The 15,716-nt window shown below is 42.9% G+C and overlaps 1 protein-coding gene across 3 annotated transcripts in view; it reads right to left on the bottom strand.

Moving 5' to 3' along the window:
- Positions 1-15,716, bottom strand: part of GPSM2 (G protein signaling modulator 2) — a 24,414-nt gene extending 8,698 nt beyond the window's left edge. The window contains exons 1-6 of one of the 3 annotated variants that reach the window (XM_072342908.1): positions 15,577-15,704; positions 8,450-8,761; positions 2,276-2,497; positions 1,215-1,350; positions 634-776; positions 10-133 (exon numbers count right to left, since the gene is read on the bottom strand). In XM_072342908.1, coding sequence (XP_072199009.1) covers positions 10-133; positions 634-776; positions 1,215-1,350; positions 2,276-2,497; positions 8,450-8,511 — 687 coding nt within the window. In that variant the 5' untranslated portion in view covers positions 8,512-8,761; positions 15,577-15,704. Of the gene's footprint in view, positions 1-9; positions 134-633; positions 777-1,214; positions 1,351-2,275; positions 2,718-8,449; positions 8,762-15,576 lie in introns of those variants that run through there. The other 2 variants (XM_072342909.1, XM_072342907.1) reach the window with 2 other exon arrangements.

Genomic DNA, 15,716 nt, shown 5'->3' with positions numbered 1-15,716 from the left:
TTGCTGTACCTGTTCATGGGCTAAAACTGCACTCCTGAAGTTGCCCAAAAGGTAGTGTGTGTTCCCCAGATTTCCAAAGGCACGTCCTTGTGCTGCTCTGTCACCCAACTCTGTGACTATTGTCAGGTTTTCCCTGTTTGAAGAAGCGAGAAAAGAAAGACTAGTGCCTTTGAAGTTATTTTTTCCTCGCAGTCATTTAAACAGATCTATGTCCTAATTAGATGAAGGGAAAAGCAGAGTATTCTGCTTTGGCCTACTTCAATGGCCTTTATGCAACCACGGTTCCTCCACAGAGTAGTGAACACTTTACGTGAGATACTAAATTGTGTTCTTGTTCATGCTGGCCTGCTTGCTTCTAAGAAAAATGCTATATTATATGAGAGTACACAAAATTCAGTTGTCTCAGTCTTGTTCTAAGAGTAACGCTGAACTCTAATGTAGGGGAAGGACTTACCCGGTAATAAAAGGTACATTGAAAATGATAGCTAAACAAAAAAATGGTGTACTCTCCAGTTGAAAAGGAAGAAATTCACAGGTCTTAGCTTATTAGCTCATGGCTCCACAAATCTCAATATTTTAACAAACCAGATGAATGTATCTTCTCAATCACCAATATTTGGAGCTACTACTTACTCATAGTAATTAGCAGCTTTTTGCAAAGCATTTTTCACATCCTCTGGAAGCTCCCCTGGATCATGTGTCCCAGCACAAGCCACATTTTTCCCTTTAGAGTGATAAACATTTCCCAGATTATACAGTGCTCTTGCTTCTCCAACCTAAAACAACAGCAAGGCAAGGCATTAAAACTTTCTGCTTCCAGCTCCTGTGTCACAACAACCTTTAGTGCGACCCACAGAAAGGAGTCTGTTCGCTACTTGCCAATGCAGGCTCTGCCCATTCTGAGTATGCTCTCGTTGTCTACCCACGTCACACCCACTTGCACTCCTCAACCAAACTGTATAGCTTATCATTTCCTTTTGAGGTGTATAAGATATATCATAATTATTGAGGCCAATTATTAAAAGAATTTATTTTCAAAGTCTTCTAGGAGCGCACAGCCATCTTAAAACTGACAGATTCTTATCAGCTATAAGAAATAATGGACTATTCAGTATTTAATTTCCTCTGAAAGATGGCACACTCATCACCAAACAACAGGGTTCACTAATAAGTATCCTTAGGAGTTTATTTCCGGATTCCTAAGCGTCACTCACCTTATCATTAAGCTCTCTGGAAATATCCAGATGTCTTTGACAACAAACAATAGCTTCTTCAAAGTTCCCAAGTACCTTCAAGGTGTTGCCCAGATTTCCACTAGCTTTAGCTTCTCCCACCAGATCTCCAATTGTCCTAAAATTGCAGAAGTGAAGTAGTTCAACACCAAGCCAACAATCAGTATGTGGTAGAATTTATGAAAAGAAAATGGAAGCATATGTGTATATTCCATTCATTTATATCTAAAAGGCAATCACAGAAATATGGTTCAGTCTATCGTTAGGGAAACATTTGATTCTTAATGATTATACAAAAAGGCAGTCCCAGGATGGCAGAAGGTTTTAACTATTTCTTAGTTGTCCTTGACTTTTATTACACAGTAAACCTACTGGTCTCCCAAAAAGCTCAGAAGAAATACTACACTTCTAGGCTCTGAATGAGATTAAGGCAAAAGGTCACCACGGAGCCACTGTACCTCTGATACCAAAGCAGCAGGTTTCCACAAGGATGCTTACTGAATGTAGGCACTTCTGTGGTTACCACATTTAAGCAAGTAAAGGGGGCGGGAAAAATAGATTTTTGCTTATATCGTGGTTAAGTCCTACATTAGAGTGTGTGTCTTTTATTGGATCTATAATAAATAATTTAAAATAAGATAATAAATAGTGTATGAAATACACAGCTCTAGATTTTGGTGTAATGTATTGTGAGTTTTACACAATAGAAACATGAACAAGTTTTATACTTTAAACAAGAGAGCCAGGACGATTTGAGTTTTAGGAACAGAGAAGGGTAAAGAAAGGTTGGATTTAAAGAAGCTCCTTAATTATCCACAAACCTGGTAGGGCCTCAGTCAGTACTAGGATTATGGTGCTAGGCTGAGCATTAGCTCCCAGGTTAAAGGGCAATCAAGTTACCTACCAGGCCCCCAGCCCTCTCCTGTCACCACATCTATGCATTATCTAGTATTAGCAGGTTTGGGTAGGCAGACCAACAGCCAGCTGCTCACCTCTACAAGAATAGGATGAAATGAAGAACAGGGTTAAAGACACAAGATTACCTTGCAAGAGTTAAATCATGGTGATGGTATTCCAAGGCCTTTGCATATTCATGCAAGTAGAAATAGGCATTGCCAAGCTGGCTGTAAATAGCACTGAGTGTTTTTAAGTCTTCAGTTCCAACCTGAACAGCTGCTTCAAAGAAAGACACACCAGCTCGGCAATCTCCTGCTTTGCACAGGCGCTCACCCTCCAAAGCCAGCTCCAGGCAAGAAGCCTCCATCCTGCACAGGTTAAGTAAGAAGAGACACCTGTCACTCTGCATGCAGTATTTTGTCCAATAATCCTGAGCTCTGAAAAGGTGCATTTTACTCAAAGGGTAACCTCCATTTGTTTAGGACAGGAAGTCAGTGCCACAGTACAAACAACAACCATAATACACTAACATAACAGAAGCTAAGCCTGAAACACAACTTGGCACTCGAGCAGTGATATGCAAACATAGTGATGGAACAAAAAGCTTCAACTGTTTTTATTCTTATGTCTTGAGGAAGAAATCCAAACACTGCTTTGGCCATATACAGAATCTGTGGGATCCTAAAATGCTGAGTATTCACAATCTAGATAACTTCAGAACAATGAACTAAAACTCAAGTGACTAGCACCAAATACTGATTTTGACAAATGTAATAATATAGCCCTAGCTTTTTACTAATAGGCTTACAGGTGCAGAATAAACAAAGACTTGAACGCTGTAATGGTGAGACATAGGTACAAATGCATGTGGCAGTATTTACAGCGGCTAACAGCAATCGTTTTCTCCCTTCCAACTCTGTGTCCCCCAAAAAGTCAATTTTACTGGTAGGAAACTAATGTAGTTACCTACAAAATGCATTATTAAAAACAAACATCTTAAAAGTCCAAATGTTCTCATGTACCAAAGGCCACAACTTTCCTATGTAATTCCTATAGGTCTTTCCTGTACTGCTACTTTGTACTTTATTTCCTATAGTGTCACTAGAGGAAAATTCTCAGTGTAAGGGAAAATATTTTTTTCCCTTAATTAACAAAATGCTTGTCAATTCCTGTTACTTTAATGAAAAGCTGTAAGTCCAGAAGGCACTGGAATATGTTGGATTATTATGAGTAAATAACTTTGTAATTATGCAGGTATAAAATACTGCAAGCAGTAACGAAGATATCAGTGAATCTGTGGATTACATTTTGAACCAAGAATAAAGGAGCTCTGAGAGAGAACAGTGGCTGCCAAAAATACTCATATGCACCTCCACTATTGCAAATTCAGGCATACAACAGGTAAAAAGCTAAAATTTCATGAAGTGTTAACAGCAATCCATTAAAATTTCCTACTTTGCAATTCTGAGATAAGAGGGAGGTAGGGAGGCAGAGGTAGGGAGGAAGACGGCTTTAGGGTCTAGTCCTGAAGTACTCTCCAGCTTTTTCAGAACATCCGCATTTTAACAAAGCTTACAAAAATGCCACCATTCTACTTTTAGATTTTTTTTGAGAAGAAACGTAATAAGAGACATTCTCTCATAGTTCAAAAAGTGTGTGCTAATGCTGCCAAAAAATGCTGGACACAGCCTTGTCAATTTTAAGTTTTTCTTCTAGAGGGACTGTGTGTCGGCTGTTCGGCACTGCAGTCCAAAACAGAATGTTCTGCATAATTTAATATATCTTTGTTATCAAATAATATCAAATAAAAATATCTACCTGGTTGTAAGAATTAATATTCTAGAAATCTAGTTCAAAACATACGCCTACTTTCCTTCATAGGCAAGATCAGTAACAATTACAAATGTTTGCTTTTCCAACAGCTGTATTAGCAGCAGTACTAGAAGACAGCTGTTTCTACAAGACACAGCAACAAATTTAGTGTATCTGCAGTTTTTACGGTTATTTTTCTAAATCAGAAAGGAAATAGTTTATACAACACTCTACAGAAACCTGAGTAAGAAGAAAGCATTTCTGACAAACCTACTGACTTTCCAAGAGAACCAGAAGAATCTGGATCGTAAGTAAAATAAGCTACTACCACAGAATAGTACCATACCTGCTGGTCTTTGACATTCCACAACTTAAGCACAGTGAGATGACAGACATGTTTAACTTTGGCAATTAAAAATACTGTCTGCTCGGTAGTCAGTAATGATGCAAATAGCCAATGGTAACTGAAGCATGAAGTTCTTCCCAGGTATGACTTCTCAGGTTGGATATCCATAACACATGTGATGATGGTGAGTTTGGAAGCTTCTCAGAGAAGCTAAAGCACTCCTATTGCTAGAGCAAACAACTTGCTTTTTATTACATTGTGCAGGTGTTGAATGTAAGACAGAAAAAGGCAGAAATGATTAAGCACAGCATGTTACACCATCAGCAACTGAAGGTTTAAGATTTAAAACACATCATTGGGTAATCTTAATCCTATCCAAAGAGGTTCTCTCCGGGCACCTCATGTTAACTGACATGCCTAATTAAAGTGATGGCTAGAAAATATGGTGCTCCCCAGTGCAAAGTGTTAGAACATTATACAACCGTGTTCATTTCCTCTCATTTTTAGCTTGAAAGGATTGCAGTAGAGCTTTCAGTAAAATGCCTATATGGCAAGAAAAAAAAAAGTGAACATGCTACACCAGACTCCAGATGTATGAATTGATTTGGCCCATTAAAGAATCATGGCTTTATTTGCAATTTGAGAATGCTGTGGACCAGGAATTTTTCTGGTATTCTCTGCACTCGAGAAATTTCACATCATTCCAAAGACTGCCGGATGGCAAGGCAGCATTACCGCTTTGTCAAAGAACGGGAAACAATCTTATGACTCTGCAATCCTGGTTTAGTAACACTTACACATATGGAAGACATGGTTTGTTTCTGGTTTCAGTGTTGTGTTTTCTTCCCCATACGGAAAAGATAAGCTGATGAGTATCAGCTGTTTCAATTCAACCAGAATTATAGGAAGTAAGTGAGAACGAGAATTAAAAACTGTTTGGGTAAAAAAGAAGTCAGCATTTAATAGTACATGAGCACACCTCCAGGAAGGTTGCTTCAACAGCTAGTTGGAATCTGTACAACAAATTGAAGCTATATGGATCCATTCTTACTGGCCTTTCACATTCTCTAAGTCTAAATACACCATAAAAAGATAAGAACAGATAAAACAAAATATTTTCATTTTCTACAGTTGCTTCTACTCAACATTCTATTCACACTTCAGAAGAGCTATGCAATTATTAAGTTATTCTACCACTTTGGAGCAAAAGGGTTTCTAAGTTTATCCACAGAGTACAAAAATGGACCCAGAAAATGTGTATATATGAATATATATTTGTTACGGACTTTGGAAGACTGCTCTGAAAAATCAGACATGTTTAGATTCACGTAACTGTTATACAGTCAGAAACCCATCAGAGACTGTTCTAACTACTAATGGTTAATCAGCAGGGCAGCAGACCAGACAGAGGCAGGTTATCAATGTTTTAGGAAGTCATTAAATAGTTAGAAGCGGAATATGAAATTACTTTCTCTGTTCCAAGGGCTGAATCAAATTACTTACTTATTCAACACAGAATGGCTAAACAAAAGACGCACTGAATTGACAGAGACAAGAAAACAAGGCCCATTCATCTGGGTACTCCTAATGAAACTGTTCCTGATGGACAGGATAGCTTCCTTCCAGACATGACTGTGGAAATACTCCATTATTCTGCCTCCACCTGCTCCCTGAAAGGCTGGCATCTCCTGAATAATTTCTCATTTGTAAAACTACCTCATCCTTATCTCTGCCTCCAAGCTCTTCATCTTCCTGGCTCCCTTATGCTTTGGTTTAGTTTGGTTTTTCGTCTTCTTTGACCTTAATGTTCTCTTTTGAAACCTGACCCTTCTAAGAATACAACCCCTAAGCATATGCCTCCATCCAGGCCTCCCCATTTTAATCCCCTTCGGACTCTTCCATCCTTTATCTGTTTGCATCTTAAAATAAAGAATGGAAAACTGGTAAGAAATCAAGCAAGAAGAAGAAAACAAGATTACACTGATTATATTACAGTCTTTTAACACTGCTAATTTAGCTTTACTCCGTTCAATTCCTACTTAAAGGATTTCTGAAAACTTTTGTTGTTTGGTGGAGTGCTACCTTGTAACTATGCTGTGAAACACATAGATCCATGCGAGGACACAAAACCAAAAACACCTGCTGCCTCTCCTGAATTCAGAGAGAAAAGAATCGCTAATGCCACAGAGTCCTACACTACAGATGGCAGGCTGCTCCTCATTCCTACCTTATTTCTGGTTTCCATGCATAATGTAGAAGCACAGCACATTGACCAGTCCAGACAACTTAATTACATGGCACTGGAACACTGTGTTTAGTCAAACTTGTTACAAGTGCTGTCAGTTTTTGGTGCATGAACTTAGGGGGCCAAAACAAATCAGCTGTACAAATATTTACTCTATAGATCCTTACTTATTAGTCACAGTTTTTAACATCAGCATTTCATTTTAAGTCACCAGCTGACACTAGAACAGTTTTTTCTCCATCAGCGTAAGACTTTTGTATTTGCTAAAGCCAGTTTACTGTGTGCCACTCATCTGCTGTGGGGAGAAAGCGGCAGCTTGCGCAGTCAGGAACAGACCTGCAGTAAAGCTCTGCATTAGGAGCGGGCCACCAATTTCCTTGTACAGCTAATTCCAACAGAATGACAGTGAGAAAGTTTGTCTGAATTTCAGAGAAGTTTAATATGTGAAAACAAAAACCAAGGATTACATCTCCATGTTTTTCAAATGCTCCTCAGATTACTTCCATCCTCAGTTCTTAAAGAAAGGTTTAATAAGGCACGAATACTATCATTTGAGCTTGTAGAGAAATACAGAATAAAGCTGTAAGACATTTTGCTCTACCCATGCTCACCAAATTTGGAAAGGTTATTTCTGGCTTGTCAACTTAAACGAGGCAATTGGCCACGGCTTTCTTTGCTCATTTACTGTCATAACAGTAACCTGAGCAGCCCCAGCTTTCATTAGAGAGCAAGGATCTTCTGCAATTGTCTGGGAACGGCCTAAGGCATCAGCTAGATGCATCCAATAAACCACAACCACAGCAGAAATACCAAGCTCAATCATTAGTGATTTCCTCTATCAAAGCCAGTGTATGCAGATTTTAGCAAGGAAAGAGAGAAGAGTTGAAATAAATTTTATTTACCATTTTTTTCCATATTGACCACGAATAAGTTCCTCCCGCTGAGCGCACTGCAAACCAGAACTAATACTGTACTTCTATGAAATGGAAGACAACCAACCTAACACTGACAGAAAGCTGTTACGAGTGGATAACACAAGTACCTTCACATTCATGTGAATTAATCTTAAGCCACAGCACGTGCTATCTTACAAGTAAGGGTGGTGCTGTGTTTCTGTTAGTGAGGAAAACACCTCCAAAGGAAGGCGGACTGGGGGAGAGGGCAGGGGGACGCACAAGAACCACGCTTTGCATTTCTTTCTCAAACAATCATTCCACTGTTCCTGTGTCCCTTCCTGTTAAATGAGCTGCAAGATTTACCCTTCCCAGCAGCAGCCACTCAATTACAGTGCACTGCACAATGTTTCTGTTGTTCAAATTCATTAGGAGGAGTGTGGAACGCTAACATTTCATCTCACATCTATAAAGTGGATTCCAGAAGAAAAAGGATAAAAGCATTCAGAGGCAAAATGACATATCCTCTTGACTTGCAGTTATACGACTATTTAGTTCAAAGTATCAAAGCAGTATTTAATCACTCAATCAAATCTATTATAGGTAAGGAAAACAGCGCTCTAGATGACAGTGCCTGTCACAACAGCAATGGGACAAGTACAGAAAATGTCAGCAGACAAAGCTCCATAGTTTGCAGAGGCAACCCAAGAACTAAACGAAGAGACAGCATGTATTGCCACGCAGGGATCATACGCTGCATCATTTTCTCACAGTCCAAGCAGAAAGACAACAGAAGTACAAACACTCGTATGCTGTTCTGCAGCCACACTCAGTTCTAGAATTATCCATCTAACCTACTATATAATGAAAGTGAATTTTCAAGCTTCAGAAATGAAGGAAAGCAAGGAAGCAGCGATTCAGCTTTGTTTCAATCTCAGTAGTAACAGAGATACCAAACTACTGCAAACATGGTTAGTTTCCTAACATTAACAGTACTTATCCAAACTAAAATTCATCATCTTACCTGTATCGCACATGAAAAGACTGGTCTTCTCGCATGCTTATCAAAACATTACTTTCCTCCATTGAGCTGCATTATCAGTAGAGAAAACACTACCGTTGTAGCAAGGCGAGCAGTTTGCTACGGAGAACTGTTGTCAGAACACCGTTCCAGTTAGTAGGTTAATAAGTTGGCATACAGGTATCCTAAGCTGTTGTTGAAATACTCTTCTTTGTTACTAAGGTAAGCAAGTCACTGTCAGACACATCTTAAACTTTCAGAAACGTGTTCAAGTTCTTTCGTCTGTGGCCCTTTCAGCTCCATTCAGCTGCGTTCCTGCAAAGGGAACACAAGACGCTTGGCTTGAAGTCTCGCAACATCCCGTTAATAACTCACAACCATTTGTAGCTGATGTAAAAGCATAACACTGCTACGACCAAGCAGGAAATGTCAATCAAGAACGTAAAGCCAGAGCCAAAACATTCATATATACACAGCAATTCCTGTAAGCAAGCAAGCAAGTTTAACAAAAAACAATGCTCTTCTGTTGGAAAATTCAAGTCATTTATCCCTGTTAGTATTTTTTGGCCCTATGAAGTTCCATGCAAAAAGCATAAAGGATGAAAGCTACAGAATAAAAGGTGTAACATAAAACCAATTCCAAAGTGCTTTACATGTGAACAGCTGCCAGAACTGGCTGCCACGATCCCACTTGGAGAGGCCCATTCTGGAAACCACCCTTCTGAACACCAGGAGCACGGAAGCCAGCAGAGGTTTAAGCTCTACTCCCTTTCCCTTCCTCCCCCCAAAAGAAAGGGATATTTTTGTTTGCCTTCTTATTTTCTACATGGTTACACATTGCAAAGTGCCGCAGTGCTGCCGGATGAGCTCCACTTCAAAGGGACTGCAGCAGCCAGTGCTCAGAAGTTAGACCTGTTTAGGCTGGCAGGGAAAACCATTTACCAAAAAGAAACTATTCAGAAGCTTACCCACTTTAAAGTATATTTTTAGTAGAGGAGTTGACGTATTTATTGCTTAGCACTAATATTACCTTCCTTTGCAAGTAAACATACAGTTGTGTAATTCACAAATGCATATTTCATCTTGCAGAGATGTCACAAAACAAGAACAGAACTCAGACTTAAAGTTGTCACCAGAACTCACCCATCTCTATACTGTTAATTGTCAAGGAAGGCAATGCCTCCTCATTTGTTTCATCAATTACCAGCTACAAATATTCATGCTTCTCTCCACCCTCCTCTCTGACAGCATCTTTCAAACAGACCATTCACAGTGTTCTTCCAGTCAAACAACTACTTTGTCCTTCCATGCTCAGCACCAGAGCTACTTGGCATCAACAAGTGGGTGTGGGTATACTTTAGCAATTACAAAGCATGATACATACATTTTAAATACCATTGTAACCCACGCACTGGGAAGACGACATGACAGGTCTTTGCTTTGCACAGGTTTGCACAAACTCAAGTCAGGCAACTCCCGCAAGCAGCCAGCTGCAGGTTGCCCTGCCTGCATTCATCGCCCCAGAGCAGTCCTGGTGCTCAGCACTACAAGGGAACCACAAGTTACTAATATGCTTTGCATCACATTTCTACTATTTCATTTAACTGGGCTCCATGTCCATCCTGCATGCCATCTCCAGTGGGTGCCACCTCCCTGCTGCTGGAAGTCCTGTGCCCACCTCCTGCTGACCGCACGGCACATGGCTGGCCTCAGGTGGCTGACGTGGACACATCGAGCTGGTCCACATCCAACTAAAGGCACAATAATCAGTGATGAACTACAAATTAAGGAGGCAGACAACCATGAACACTCTCGCAGACACTACCTCCTTAAATCACAAGATCCCAGCAGCATCCTTGGCTCCTTCCCTCCTCTCACCATCTCCCTTGACCATATTTCCTTTTTGAAGACTGTCGGATGGCTGATGATCAAAACTCATTACTGTGCTCATCAGCCGCCTGGCAGCCACGTTCCCACCAGTCACTGGGAGCTGGCTACCGGAACACACCCAGCCCAGCTTGTCCTGCCTTACCTAAAGGAGGCAACAAACCAAGGCCTCCTCTGCCCATCTGTTATTTTTCACAAAGCTACAGAAGCATCTGCCAAATGATGTCATCAAAGGCTGAGAGATTCAGAATTGACACGGTGAAAGTACAAATCGAGGCAGACCAACCACATGCATTCTATTTCCTCACAAAAATCAGCTACAGAGAGTGGCTGTTTCAAGATCACGGCAAATTTTCCAATGCTGAACCAAGTCTGAATTTCCTTTCAGGGAGCAGCTACAGCATAAGTGAAAGAACAGGAAAAGAATCTTGCAATAGATTACCTGAAAACAAAGCAGAGCTTTGTGTACCATGTGAAGACAAAGACAGACCAAGGAACAAAAAAACACAGCAATGTTTCTGTTACTGAAATACAGAGGTTAGTTTGATTCCAGGCCTTGAAAGTGTAAATCCACATAGAAACGCCAGCAGTGAGTCCAGAGGAACTGAACCACAACTGGAACCAGACAAACCACAATTTTAGTCTTTAATGGTGTCCAGGGATATTATTTAAATTCACCTATTAACGTAGAAGCATAAAATAAGCCCCCCCAAACTTAATTCATTCTACTTCAAATTTAACCTTGTATTTGCATAGAAAACAGCACAGCCAATAGAATTTGTGTAGTAATAACCATTCCCCTCTGAACAACCCTTAACACAGCAGTGTGATGCTGGGAAGCAGCTGTTTTCTCCAGACCTTGGCACAACACAAGTTCAACAGCTGATCAGCTGGCACCACACAGAAAAACCCTTACTGACAAAGTGACTTTGAGGTTTTATTCATGGTCAACAGCAAATGTGGAGCAATTCCAGCCCTGAGATATCACCTTTCCTCCAGATGGCTTTACACACAGAGCAGATACCCTCAGAATGAACCGCAAAGCTCCAGATGAAGGACCAAGGACCCAACACAAGCAGCGTTCCACTGTATCACTGAGCGCAGCCCCAGTCAGACACAGGTGGGCTGCACCCAGAGGGCAGAGCAGTGGGGGTTTGTAACTAGGAGCATGCCTGGTAGAGCAGACTCTGCACAGCTTGTCATTACACAGTGCATGGGGAAGACCCAGCCTATGCTATCAGACTCACCAGACAAGCAGTAAGTAAATACATTAATACCAGCATCTAATGTGCTTGATCCAGATGCTTCCTCCTCTACCCCAGATCTATCTGCCATGCTGACTGACAAATATCAGACCACGTGAAACTAAGCCACATCGCTGATTATTGCAGAAAGTCCCCAGAGTGGGTGGAAAAAGGGCACAGTATCAGCTTTGGGCCACACGTGACACCTGTTCAACAAAACAGGAACCCTACCAACACACTCTGCACAAGACCAGGATTTCACTTACAGCATGCCAACAGAAGGCTGCACACAAAGCTTCCTCTCCTGTTCCCAGAGCTATTTTTTGCATAGGAAATCATCTGCTCCTCATCAGAAGAATCAAAAGAATGCTGTTTCATTGCTAGAACTGACTGACCCATGGGTAACCACCTTGTATGAACCAAAAGAACGGGATTACAACAAGGAAACTTGGAACCTTGACTCCTTGATCTATACAATTATTTCATCTCTCTCGTTAGCCAATTAATGCTCAAGACTTAATTGCTTCAGTATCACCAGCAGTACTTCCATACAGGTGACAAAAGCAGTTTGTCAAACAGCACACAAAAAACAGGAGCTATGACACTTGCAAGTACCTTCGTGTTGTGATCCAACTGACCCAATTCTTCACTTCTGCCCCCAGCCTGTTCCTACTGCTACATTTACTGAAAAGGATAAAAAGGGTTTTTGTGCACGTCCTTAACTCAGTATGGATGAGGGAGGAAGCTCCAGAGATAACCGAGAGCCAGGACGCCCAGGACAGCCTGAAGCAGGACTGGAAAACTGCTTTACTGAGAACATTAAATAACAGAAGGAAAAATCAATAACAAATTCTGCATTAAAGTCTACAACTGCTTTACGAGACTAAAGAATAATTCATTATACTAGTGCACAATTTGATTTTTTAACAAGCTTAAAAAAGATCCTAGCAAGAAGATCCTCCTAACTCTCAAGACACTAAAAACCAACCAAACAAAAAACAAGAGGCAGCAAGCATGTCTGAGACAAAGCCTGCTCACAGCAAAGTGAGGATCACACTGCGCCCTCAGCTGAAAACGAAAGCACGGACACAGCTCCAGAGCAGAGTCCAACATGGATTATCTAACTGCTAGCACACTGCTGCATTATGGCAAACACGGTCACAGTGGAGACGCTGAATTTACTGCCCTATTTCTAAACAGGCTTGATCTCATTTTTACATTCTTTGGTTACCTAAACACAACTGACTTCGCCACGTGGTGCGTTCCAATCCAAGGCAGAGGAAGACTAGCTCTTCCAGGCCCTCACACGTACAACAAACCCTCTTTGCTCTCCCTACACTTACAGCTCTTTTTGGCCTAACACAACAATCAGACTGAAATACAAATGCATTCCTTTTAACAGGATCACTCATTAAGAGCAGAAAGAAATGCCAGGCACTTCAGACAACAATGCAATACATGAGTGAGAGAAAAACACCATCTTGTCATTGCTGGTGTGTTCATCAGAGTACCATCATGGTTCCACACCAACTATTAACTACAGTAAGTGAGGAAGTGCCCTATTAGGCACTCTTCAGCAATACAGGTTTGTAAAGAGAAATGGTTCGGGCATCTTGCAATGATGCAGGCTGGACAGTAGCTTACAGGCCGAGAACGCATTGCTGACAAAAACAAACAGAACCACCAGCACATATCGCACATCTTACAGCAAACATGGGAACACAGAGCAGCAGCCAATGCACGTGTACTGCACACACTGCACTGATACCTTGACATAAGGAACAGCAAAGTCCAGCAGTGCAGAGGTGGCACCGCTCTCAGCGTCTCTCTCACAGAACATCTTTCAGAATAGAATATCCCATCAAGAAAGAATATTTCCCTGCAAACAGCTAAACACCTGCCGCCTAGCAGGCAAGGAGCTAACACAAGGACACACAGGTATGCTTTGTAACTCTAAGGACACCACCACAAGTTAGCCATCTAAACCCTGCAGTAAGGCAAGCTCCCACCATGGCAACATACAAAAGGAAGACAAAGTGCCAGCAGTGTAACATAACTAACATCCTTATAATAAAACTAGTCAGGCAACAAGGAACTAATTCTACACGCAACGAGATTTTTGATGCAAAATGCTGGAGTAGCATCTTCTCTGCGCCTTGAAGAACAGCAAAACCTGAGATGTGTTACTAAGACCTGACCTTACATCTGAATCTCACTACTGCTTGCCAGGACAGCCTCACCGTGCCAGCACTGGACATCAGGCTTCTCCCAGCCCACCAGGCAGTCACTCAAACACCACTAAATGTTACAGGCTGCCAAGGAACACCAGATGGGAAACAGTCTGCACAAAACTTGTACATAAGCTGATGAAGAGGGTTAATCGTGAATCTCTCCAACAACGTGCTCCACTTCGCTCAGCTCTGTTTTGCCTTTTCTGCCCACAGCTGTACCCAACCACTGTAACACATCACCGCACCAATCCTGCACACTGCCCAGCCACAGCCAGGTTGGAACAGAATGGTGAGCAGCGTAACAGCAGGACAAAGGTAGAAAAGAGCCAAGAAATTAAAAGATTTGGAGAGGCCCCGTGGCACATCACATCGTGTTGTTCCTCCATAACTCAGCGGCACAAAAGCTTCCCCTTCTTATTAAGTGCTTACAGCAGAAGTTCCCTTATCTGAACCAGAACACTTGTGAAGCACTAAGAGGCAGCTCACCATTCACCATCTGCTCAACGTCACACACACCTCGGACCAGCTCTCACCACGTCTCCTACTTCTGTTCTTCCGGTACTTCACGCTCCTGACGCTGTGATCTTTAACAACACAGTATTCTATTTTGGATGCAACCATTTGCATGGCTGACTTCCTACTGAGTGCCTACACGAAAGCAACCAGTTTCTTCCTTCATCTGATATCTTTCTGCTCTCTCCTTCCAGGGACTGGTAACAGCCGTACCAGGTTCATCTCTCACCAGGCTCTAAGATCAGTGCTGCTGTCATTTGGTGGCAAGGAAAGCAGAAAACAGACAGCAAACGTAGTCCTAGCAAACTAGGAAGGGATTTCCACCCTGACAGAGAGACAGCGCTCATTTTCACATCGCATTGATCTCCTTTGCAATTCCCCAGAAGAAACTTCTCCTGCCACGCTCAGATGTGCCACGGGCTTTAAATAATTCAGAAGGCAAAAGGAAGAAAAGGAGAGAAGACAGCAATGTAAGCCAAGTGACAACGACGGCACGTGGGGAAAACACTGAGATCTCCATCAGCATCTGTAAAAAAATACTTTGACCTTCCAAGCATGAAGTTCTGCTGCATTTCAACAGGAACACACAGCAGCAAGCAGCTCTCAAACAAGACTATTACAGCAGGCCTGGCAGAAGTGTCTTCTGGCCCAATGACACCGGCTCAAGTTTCAGACAGGTTTCGTATAAGCTTTGCAGGGAAGTCACTGAAGGCATAAAGTCCACTCCTATGGATGGATTCCTATGGACCGCCTGTGCCTACGTAACCACGGATGGAAGCAGTGCACCAGAACGCTGCCACGAGCCGACAGAGTGCTTCTAAATCACGGTAACGTGCGTACAAAGACTCCATAAGGACCACGCTGCGAGGATGGCATTTCTGGCTGCGTTTGCAGCTCCAACAAAACCGGCATTGACGCGAAAGGCGCAGACCGGCCCTGGGCGGCCCGTCAGCCCCGCGCGAAGCCGGCCCGCAGGAACCGACAGGAACCGCAGCGTCCGGACCGCACGTTCGGCTGCGCTACGACGCGACCTGCGGCCGCGGTTCCGGCTCAGCTCAGCTGCACGCCGCGCTCCGCACCGCATCTCATGGGGCACAGCGCAGCCGCCTGCGGGCGCGCGCCGTGACGGAGGCCGCGCCGTTCGTGCTCCGGCCCCGAGGCAGCGGCACCCGGACGCGGACGCGGACGCACCCGCGGCTCTCCCGCCTCCGCCGGCCGCGAAGCCCCTCGGGGCCGCCCGTCGCGAGCGCCTCACCCGGTGCCGCCGTTGCGGGCCTCGGTCCCGCGCGCCGCCGGCACGGTTTCCAGAGCGACCGCCGCGCCGAGCAGTTCCGGGCGGCGCCGCACACGCGCAGCCGCGCTTCGAACCCGCCAATCCCCGCGCGCTCCCACGCG

The sequence above is a fragment of the Excalfactoria chinensis genome, chromosome 8, assembly GCF_039878825.1.
Source record: "Excalfactoria chinensis isolate bCotChi1 chromosome 8, bCotChi1.hap2, whole genome shotgun sequence".
Classification (NCBI taxonomy): domain Eukaryota; kingdom Metazoa; phylum Chordata; class Aves; order Galliformes; family Phasianidae; genus Excalfactoria; species Excalfactoria chinensis.
The sequence above is the reverse complement of the archived record's forward strand: the minus strand, read 5'-3'. Positions and strand labels throughout refer to the sequence as shown.